The sequence below is a fragment of the Monopterus albus genome, unplaced genomic scaffold, assembly GCF_001952655.1.
Source record: "Monopterus albus unplaced genomic scaffold, M_albus_1.0 scaffold5.1, whole genome shotgun sequence".
In the NCBI taxonomy this organism is placed as follows: Eukaryota; Metazoa; Chordata; class Actinopteri; order Synbranchiformes; family Synbranchidae; genus Monopterus; species Monopterus albus.
This window is the reverse complement of record NW_018127885.1, coordinates 1,053,752-1,064,236: the sequence shown is the minus strand read 5'-3', so window position 1 is coordinate 1,064,236 and position 10,485 is coordinate 1,053,752. Positions and strand designations below refer to the sequence as shown.

The 10,485-nt window shown below is 38.3% G+C and overlaps 1 protein-coding gene across 10 annotated transcripts in view; it reads right to left on the bottom strand.

Moving 5' to 3' along the window:
• Positions 1–10,485, bottom strand: part of shank3a (SH3 and multiple ankyrin repeat domains 3a) — a 166,570-nt gene that overhangs the window by 35,488 nt on the left and 120,597 nt on the right. For all 10 annotated transcript variants that reach the window (XR_002275821.1, XR_002275822.1, XM_020611874.1 and 7 more), the window contains one exon: positions 4,754–4,867. Coding sequence is in view for 8 of the 10 variants with exons in the window: in XM_020611874.1 (XP_020467530.1) it covers positions 4,754–4,867 (114 nt within the window). In the remaining 2 variants the exon portion in view is untranslated. The remainder of the gene's footprint in view (positions 1–4,753; positions 4,868–10,485) is intronic.

The window sequence follows — 10,485 nt, the reverse complement described above, 5'->3', positions numbered from 1 at the left end:
AATTTTTTGATTTAGTGGGTCACAAGACTGCTGTGTTTATGTATAAAGCCAGGAAAGATTTATTACCTGGTGGTATTCAAAAACTATTTGATGAAAGGGAAGGGGGATACAATTTAAGGGGTCAGTTAAATTATAAAATTCATGCTATATGTACAACCAAAAAAAGATTCTGTATTTCGATAAGTGGAGTAAAACTATAGAATAATTTAAGTGTGGACATAAAAAGCAGTAAGATTATTGATGAGTTTAAACACAGATATAAAGGTATGTGTCAATCAAGATATGGGCAAGAACAGGCTTAATGATTAATCAGATGGCAGTGTGGATGTAGAATATGTATCCATGTAGTAATACTGCTTGCAAACCAATGATGATAAGATGATGTTAGGGGGTAGGACTGGATAAGTCTAACTTCTTCCTACTCCGTTCAAGCATGTACTAGGTATATGTAAATTGAAAATATTTTTGTGGACATGTCTGGAATTATGTGTGATTACATACTGACTGTTGTTACATGTTTGAAAGAATAAATCAAATCAAATCAAATCAAATATGGGTGCTGTGTCCATTCAAAATTCTTGGTTAAATTTTGGGGTGTGATTCATTTTCCATTTTTTTTTTGTATAACAACAATTATGACAAGTGTTGCCCCTGAAAGCTTTCACTGACTGCTAGCAGGACAATGTCCTCCTATAAAATCAGTACAGTATACAGTATATCATTTGTGCCAGCAGGTTATTATGACAAAATGCTACATCATAGTTTGGCGACATCTAGCGACTGTATTGAATGTGACAAAAGGAGAGGAGGAAGTAGCTCATATTGAGGCAAGTCCGCATTACACAAAACACAAGGCTTTCCCTCAGGAGACTCGAATTCAAGTCTGGTGTGTGTCTTGTGTTTTTCAAGAGTTTTTATTCTTAAACATAACAATGTTGTTTTGTTCCTAAATTTAACCAAGTATTTTTTTCCCTAAACATAACCAACTAGTTTTTGTGCCTAACCATAGCAAAGTGTTTTGTGTGGCAAAACATAATGAAACTGTGATGGTTTCATAATCGTATTAATGTCAGTCTCCAGATGACAGAGTTCCAGTAGCTAGGCTGCTAGCTAGCCATCATGTTTATGGCTGTGTCAATGACAACAAAGGTCCACAAAGTGTGACAGTGCAACGTATGTTGTCATTAAATTTGGCAGGATTGTGGCAAATCCTCCAATGACCATAGGAGTGCTATTTAATGATATGCCTTTATGGGTCGTATGAAAAGGAAGGGACAAGCAACCATTTGGGTTATATACTGTAAGTTGGAGGAGCAGTTCGCTAACAGTTATAGCAAGCCTAAGATCATTATTACTCAATGTGACCCCCAAGAATGATACAGCAGGTATCTCATGCTGACCTTTCTTCATTATTTTCCGTGTTTCAGTTGTGATCAGAAAGCAGACCTTGTGACTCTTACGATACATGTAGGCTATAAAGAGACTCTAAATGGCCTCCATCATGGAATATTTTTCTCATGAGAAAAAGAAAAAATTCCTGTGGAATTTTAACATTTCCTACTGTGTATGCAAATAAGCAAATCATGTTTCTAAATAATTTAGGTTGAGTTAACTGAACAATCCATCATCTGAACTCATGATTTTAAGTTGCAGAGTTTATAACAGAAGCTTATTTAATATGATTTATTATCATTGGATATATTGCTTTGATTTTCTGTATTCCCAAACACAACAGAAGTTTCTCTGTTTGTAATGAATCACAGATTCAAACAAATCGAGACAAACAAAAATGAGAGGAGAGAGAAGAGATGGAGGCAGCAAAAAATAAAGGACAGCATTTTCAGTCATGACTTACAGGTGACAGTGGCAGTGGGGGAGAAAGGGAGCGAGAGGGAGAGAGAAGCAGTATTTAGGTTACTTAACTGTAGACAGGGCTGTCTTTCCTGCATCACTAGACTGAGACATATTGCCCTAACTGTCAGTGATGCCTCAATGGTTGCCTTCAGATAAACAACTCTGTGTGTGTTTCAGTGTGTCCCAGTGTTTGTGTTTCTGTGTCACCCCATGTTATTCTGCTGCTGTATTACTGATGATGAATCTCAGGATGACAGTGAGATTAGTTTTGAAATCCCTCAGTAGCTTCAGAAATTAGCACATTACTAAATGATATATGAAATGTATTGTACCGTAATATATTTAATTTTGATTTTTACACACTATTATAAACCAAGAAGTAAGATTTTGACTATTTTAAAACCTTGGATCTATCAACATTTTCTGCATGAAGTATTCAATTCATCTTATAGATGTGAGGTTTCAGCCTAAAGTCACAGTGAAACAAAAGTTACGACACATTTATATTGTGTCATGAGATAGAAATGAAAACATGGGACTCAGTAACATTATTTGAAAATGTCAACAGAGCTTTTGCCAACTGATATCCAAACACAGGCTGAATTCTATAGCTCTTAGTGATTAAAGCAACCCAGTTTAATATAAGAGAACTCATGATACTCTGTGTCAGAGAGGAAGGACGGAGGGGCATGAGACACTTTTCATCCCCGAGAAATACATATCTGAAGGTTTTCAGGATTTATGAGTGAGTGGGCTCAAAATCAGGCCCATCTCCCTCCCTCCCTCTACTTGCTCTTTTTCTCTCCACCTCTCTGAAAGACACCTTCTGCTGTCTCCACTTTGCTGTCCTTTAGAGTCTGCTGCACCATCCGTCTCCCTCGCTATCTGGCCCCGTTTATTCCCCCCCACCAACCTTCCTATACCTTTTTCTCACAATGCATTTAAATGGGATATTTAGAGATTCCGGCTTTTTACATCTCTTCACATGTACTCTGAGGTAACCTCAATCCTCCAGCAACCCTCTGAAAAGGGAAAATGCCCCAACAGCTCCAGAAATAAGTCGCAGGAAATGCATGACGCACAAGAAAGGGATAGGGGGATATTTATGACAAACTCACCTTTGTCCCATTTCTGAAATACTGTATGTAGGCTACAGTACTTCCTACAGCATTTCACATCTTGCTAAATTTTATAATAGAGCCGTATGGTTTTTTTTTTAATTTAAAAAAATTTTTTTTTTTACTATGGTTGTTTTTGATCCTGCATGGATTTTAAATCTAGTGTTGGTGCTGCAGATGTTGTTTTCTGGGAGACCACAGCAAACAAAATGTGCCATCTGCTAACAAAATGTCAGTCTAAATGGGATGTGGTCACATTAACCTCATGTTGTTTACAAATAATTCCATTCAAATACTGTATGTCACAGTAGCATGGATGGTATATATATTTACACTGTGTAAAATGGGGTATGATCCAAAACAGTTCTTCAAAAAATGCTGACCATTAAACAGACTTACAATGTTAATACCCTTCCATTAGCAACTGCAAGACTTGGCCTGTTTCATTGTTAGGTGGTATATATTTCTCATCTTTGTTGTGTATTTTCTGTGTACAACTGTCCAAAGATAGATATTCAACTAAATCATTTTAGCTTTTAATGACAGCACCAGCAACTAATGGCAAATTTTGGTGATATTTGCCACCCTTATTGAACAAGAACTCTATTGCTGACATGACACATATACATTTTTTAATAAAAAAAAAGTATTATGAGGTATGTTTCACATTTGATTAATTAATCTGCTTTCTTCAGCTACATAAAACATCTGAAATGCTTAGGCACATTCTCAGATGCCAGTTGACAGACACTGTGTGATATAACAAACTGATGTTGAAGTTCTTAGGGAAGGGGTTACACCAACAAGTAATTTATAAAATGTCACAATAATTTCCGGAATGCACTGAATGTCACAGATGGATTATACCGTACATAGCAGTGTGGGTGGATCTGAGGACGGAGTTTTGTTTCAAACTGTGAGTTAATCAGTTTAAAAAAGTTCTAGGCAAACATACAATACTACAGTGCAATTTACTGACCTGAGTTTGTAACTGTGTATGTGAGAGCTTTCTACACCTCCTGCTGTATTATGACATTTTTAAAATGCTAAAACTAAAAGCTTTAAAAAAAATACATGTATGAAATATGAAGTGTTTAACATGACGTGATGTTTAACTGGCAGTTTGCTGCTGCGTTTTCTGACAAATGTCCCTCGATGCTGGCCATGTTTACGTTTTTAACAGAAGAAACTGCTTGACCTTTCCAGTGCACCTGCATGAAATTAGGCACTAATCAAGTGTCCCTAAAAGCTTTACAGTCTTTGGTGGAAAATTCAAGACAATCAGTGGCCAAGATGAGAGGAAAATGCCAACTAATGAAAGGTGGAAAGATACCCCTGAGGAAAGCATATTGTTTTCAGCTTGCACAGGGAAAGGGAAAACTGTGATTAAATAAAGGCATAGCAGATATATATTTAAAAAAAGGAAGTGCAAATTGTATTCAATTGTAAGACATGTTTTTAAACCAGTATGTTGTCTCTTACTTGTGCATAACTGAGAGTGCCACTGACCTATTCATTTCACATGGCATATTCTGGTGGCCCAGAGTTATAATGAGGACATATTTTATTCAGATAATGCAAATATATTGTTAAAACAGGCAAATCTATGTAAAATAAATTTGGGGGATGCAAATTTTAAGCAAATTGGGTCTCGTGTGTTAATGTTCAGTAATCAATTACATCTTTTGACAGAACTATGCACACAACAGTACAACACACTACAGCAAAACTGAAACTCGTTGGTGTGTACAGAATGCACATTTTCGTGTGTGCAGTCTTACCTAGCCGTGGGTCATACTGCCTCATCTGAACCTCTTCCACACAGTCTGCTGGGAACCAGCCTGTCCTCCCTTTGACCGTCCCTTCCCAGAAACCTCCTTCACCTATACTCAGTACTGAGAGAGAGGGAAAGAATAAAGGGGTCTAATCAGTCAATATTGTCATAAAACATGCCTACTTGTCACCATTGTGAGGTTGTTGTGCCTGCAGATTCTCAGAAAAAAGGACAAAAAAATAGGACAAAGGATAAGTGAGGTACTTATGTTTCGATGTTCTAGATTCATAAATTATAACGTGCATAAACAGAAGTACACTGATACAAGTCAGGAGAAAACAAATGTGAAAATATTTTTGAAACTAATGCACTGTACAAAGGCGCTTGGGCAACATTGGTTTGATTCAGTCATACCAATAAACAATGTTTTGAATTTGAAAACTGCAGAGAAAGGCAAACACCAATTTAAAAAAGTAGCAGGAAGGTATTGGGAAAAAGACAGAGGTAGAACAAGAAAGGAAGAAAAACAGAGATGGTGAAAGAGGTCAAGCAGGGGGTGATGAGAGAGATTTCTTCTAAGTTCCACCATGGTAATTAGAGATGAATGTATAGTTGATAGTGATCTCCCCTGCAGGACTGAGCCAGCATGCTCATTTCTACAGTATTCATCCATTACCTCAGCAAGCTAACAGACATGCACACACACTCCTCAGAGATCACCAGCTGGAACTGATGCTTTGCCTGAACAAGCCCTTCCTCTAAACTGGTTGCTAGGATACAGCAGTATGATGTTGCAGCCAGCAGATAGCCTGCTAAATGATGTAGTCTTCCTCCAAACTATATTCAACTCTGGCATGGCGACATGTCACTGGTGATCTAGTCCAGGAAGCAGCCGACTGGACTTTACCTTAAGTGGCATGAGAAGATCAAACGTAAGCCATTCACAGGATTCCTTGCTGTATCTTGCAACAAATGAAAAATTTTCTGAAGGATTTACTGCTGCACATCCCTCAAATTTAAGTCTATCCACATCTTGTGCTGAGACATACATATAGAAAAGGGCCAGAGCAGTAGAGTGTGTTTCATTTTCAAATCAATTCTGTTAGAAACATGAAACTTAAAGAGCCCATGGCATGCTCGTTTCCAGCCATTTGATGTTTAATCTTGGGTAGTTTTGCACCCCTCATAACTCCAAATAGTCTGTAGTTATTTCAGAACCAGAGAGCCTCTTCCTAAAAATGAGAGGATAGTTTGTGAATGCTAAAACTTTGGGCCACTCCTGTTGCCGGTGTTACATCAAAAGTGGACAGCACAACAAACGGCAACATATTAATTAATGTGAATTTCTCCTCCATACATGGGTAAACAACGGTATATGTACCGATGAAAAGAGATTTGTAACATATTTTATCTGGCATAATGCAGACATGGTAACTTCTCCAGCCCTGTATTTTTCTCCACATCCTCTGGTCTTAGCGAGAGTTTGCCAGATGTGTATAAACTGAATTGCTTATGCATGGAAGTACCAGAACATATGTACACCTCATTATTTGAGCTTTAGGTCAAGTCTAAGATGATAATTCACTGTTGCAACATTGTAAGTCAAAAAAGTAAAAAAAAAAACAAGGCAAAGCATGCCATGGACTCTTTAAAATGTTGGGTCTAAATAGAAGGCACATGATTTTCTTTGATAAAAATTTAAGAATGTCTTCTCAGTACCTAGTAAATAAGCTATCCTCAAAAATGTTATACTACACTGCTGCTGAAACAAAGCCATTTGCTATCATTTCTAAAAATAAACATCAGTACTTGTTCATTGTTCTTAAAATCTTGATAATCACTAGCACTCCATAACCACTCTAGTTTGCCTCTCTCTGTTCATTTCATTCCTAAAAGTAACTAAAGTTATCAAATAAATGTAGTTAGTAAAAAATACAATATTTTTCACTAAAACGTAGTGAAGTTGAAGTATGTAGTAGCAGAACATTAAAACACTCAGATACCACACTTGAGTAAATGCACTCAGTTACTTTCCAACTCTGTTAAGCATACTGTACCTAACACAATAAAAGAAATAGCCTATTATACATTAGGGTCTGGGTGAAGTCAAGACAGGATTACATGGAATAAGGGCATTTCATGGGCCACCCCAGAAACACATCTCCCATATCCAATATTCCTTTCATTACTGCAAGTAATCAAACAACACGGTACCCAAAAGACAAAGTATGGGGGGTTGGGGGTGTTTGTGTGAGTGGATATTCAGTAAAGCATAAGCACAGACACTAAGAATATGACCTACCCCCCTCCCCCCAATTCAGTTTATTGACTTACTGTTGTAAAAAACATGGCACTCAGCACACAGAGGATAGACTGATCCCACTCTCTGATCTCAGCTTAACACAACTTTACCCTGCCTGTCTCCTGAGAACAGACTCAGTCTCTTTTTGATCCACATTTAACTTCTGATTTTCTCTATTACCCTCTCTATTCTGCACACCTTCCAGTCTCCTCAATTTGTGTGCCTGAATGATTTCCTAGGCATCGACTCCTTCACCCTTTCTGTTTCTGTCAAGGTGTCATACTGTAATGGCGTCCCTTCAGTAGACAGGTGCCTGCTGTGCTCTCTGTTCGCTATTGACAGAAATGAAAGAAAAGGTGAAACCCCTGATTGAGCTTCTAGGCTGCCCTTGCTCATTTCCCTCAATTCCTTACCCCCCACCCACTACTAAGCCACTACTGCTCCCTGAATCTAAAAGTACACTTGCAGTTTGGCTGTTGTTATTCCACGGGTATGTACACATGTAGTACATACAAGCATCCTCTTCAACTAACTTTAAATACACTGCAGGCACTCTGAAAGCTGCTATCAAGCCTGTTTCTCAGTAAATTCAAGAAAAGGTCAATGAAATATGCACTCGTACAAACACAAACACAAAGAAGTGCTTGTTTTATAACATGTTTTATAATCCTCAGCACTTGAGAGCATAGAATCTTCATAAGCACACAGAGAAATACTAAACATACAAAATCTCACTGACACTTTAACACTCTTAATAAATCTGTCACCAAAATAGCTATGGTTATTATCTTAGCAAAATTACCCTGGAGGGCAACACAGTGTATATACAATAAATCTGTTTCTACAGGTGAAATATTACAGTTCTCACAATTACTAGCTTTACTGGCACAAACACAACAGCTACATGCATGTATGCTATATGTCCACACAAAGGCATGCATGTACAGTACTGTATACATTTACAGTATGCCCTCATGCATTTTGAAAGTTCCCTGCTGTGTGAGTAGCCTTGCACTACCACTGCTGTGGTGCTTTCCAACACTGTGTTGGCATAGGAACTGTCCTTGTGAATCACATGTGGGCTCACAGGCAGGAAGGAACTCAAACAGTGCATGTCTGTGCAGGAGGATTTACAGGATGTGTGCCAGGTTTATGGTTCTGTCATCAACTCTACGATTGTACATAGCGGTGAAAAAAGGCCTTTCAGCTGGTTGAAAAGAACAGAACCTTTCAACAGTCAGACTCTACACCATGTCACAATTGTTACAACACAAATTACATAATAAAAGACTATATTATGTTATTTATATTATTACTGAGTCAAGTGGTCTTCCTATTGGACCATTTAAAACAATGAGTCTGTTGTCATGTAGCTGAGATACAGTATTTCTAGCTGAGCGGTAGAAATATTACTGGTTGCTTCGGACAGTGGAATGCAGACAGAAGATCCAATAATCTAAGGAGACATTAATTCTTCAGATGCACTTACAAGTATTGATGACCTTGACAAACTTTTGCCAATGGTTAATACTTCTATGTTTTGCAGCTTTCATAAAGTCCACACCCCAACACTGTCAGGGACTAGTGTACATACAATATACAATCATCAGTCTCTAACTGCCAAATGAGTTCTCTTGGAGCTTAACTAAACAACAGTTCATTACATAAGGCAATCAACACCTCAGCTGGACCCCAGCTTTTCCCTCCACTGCAGAATAAGAAGGCAGGCCAGAGACCTGCTGCACTGATTCATAATCACCTCCACAGGTAAACTGGTGGGAGGAAAGACATGGCATATGTCAACATGTGCTCATACAGTGTCTCTCTCTCATACTCACACACATCATTGTACACAATTACAAACTGAACAGCCAATTTTTTATGTATACCTATTTACAATAGTAGCATGTTGCACTACCCCAAGAACTGGGAATGATTCTGCATGATGCTGGATGCTGGTAATACTGTACAATGAGTACTAGATTGTGTTAGGTAGTTGCTGAAATTTCAGCAGCAATACAGTCTTGTTTAAATCTGCCCTGTCCATCCTCAAGATGCTCAGTACAGTTGAGGTCTTAGAAATGAGAAACTGGCTGTCATGTTATTCAAACCATTTTATGATATGAGCCTTGTAACATGGTGCATTATCATGCTGGTGGTTTGGGTAAACTAAAGTGTAGCCATGAAGGGTTAAACTTGGCCATCAAGAGCATTAAGGATATGCTGTGTTGGTTGGTCATTCTTCAGCAGGTATCAGGAACCCTAATGTGCTTACTGTGTTCCAAAGAAACATTCCCACACCGCACATTCAGAACGGTGTCATGACCAGCAGCAGCAGGAGACATACTGACAGCAGATTACTGCTGCTCATCAGCTTTACAAAGTAAAATAGCTAAAAGTAATGCTGTTTTATTGGAGTTGTCAGTGAACACACCGCCTCCAGAGATCTGTTTGAATGTCTAGTGTGAGCGCTAAGGTTATGCCTGACTGAGTGAAGGTACAGTGTGAGCAGTAAAGTCACAGATTCAGGCCGTGCAGGAGAGCACAGAGTATAGTGTGAGTTATTCAGCAAACATGATCAATAAAAACTGCACAGCATCTGCCCAGCTAACTGGATGGATCCATGCTGCTTGTACCAAATTCTGATTCTTTAATCATCAAAATGCAAAAAAGAGCCTGAATATATCTAGGATCCTATTGCATGAATGAGGACAATCGAATCAGAAGTGAGCCAGCATAAGAAATGTTATGTTGAAATATTATGCACTAATTAAAGCTGTATTGTTACAGTTATCATTATAGAACTAATTATGGTAATTTATTGCAACACCTACTTCAGGTCATATCATCCAGTCCTATCAACACCTGACATGGTTAGGACAATTACAAAGTCAGTTTGTCAGTTTAATTACATTCTCACTATTCTCCTTTTATCCTGTGACCTAGAAGGTGTTTTTGTCCACAGGATCGCCATAAATCATCAGCGTGCTATCAGACTGTATGGTCTGTATGTAGATACGTAAGAAACTGTACACAACTTGTACAATAAGTGTCAACAATGTTTCAATATTGTATACACACTGACATTCATCAGCACTATTGCACACATACTGTACATTACATGTTTATTTTTTCACAGACACTAAAGACTGCACAAACACTGTCACTGCTCAGGTGCACTGTACGGTAAGACCTTGTGTTGTGTGTCTTGTAATTCTGGTGCAACACATTGTATTCTAAGGCCTCAGAAATCCGCAGCATGTTCCCACAACAGACTGATGAGCATCTCACTGGGGTGTTAATGTAATAATATAAGCTTAGATATAACATAAAAACAGAGCATGGAATGTGACCAGAAAGGAGAGCTGCATAGCAGACAGCGCCAGAGAATGAAGCAAAGGGAAAGAAGCTTGTGTTCAGCAATGACAGAGAGAGAG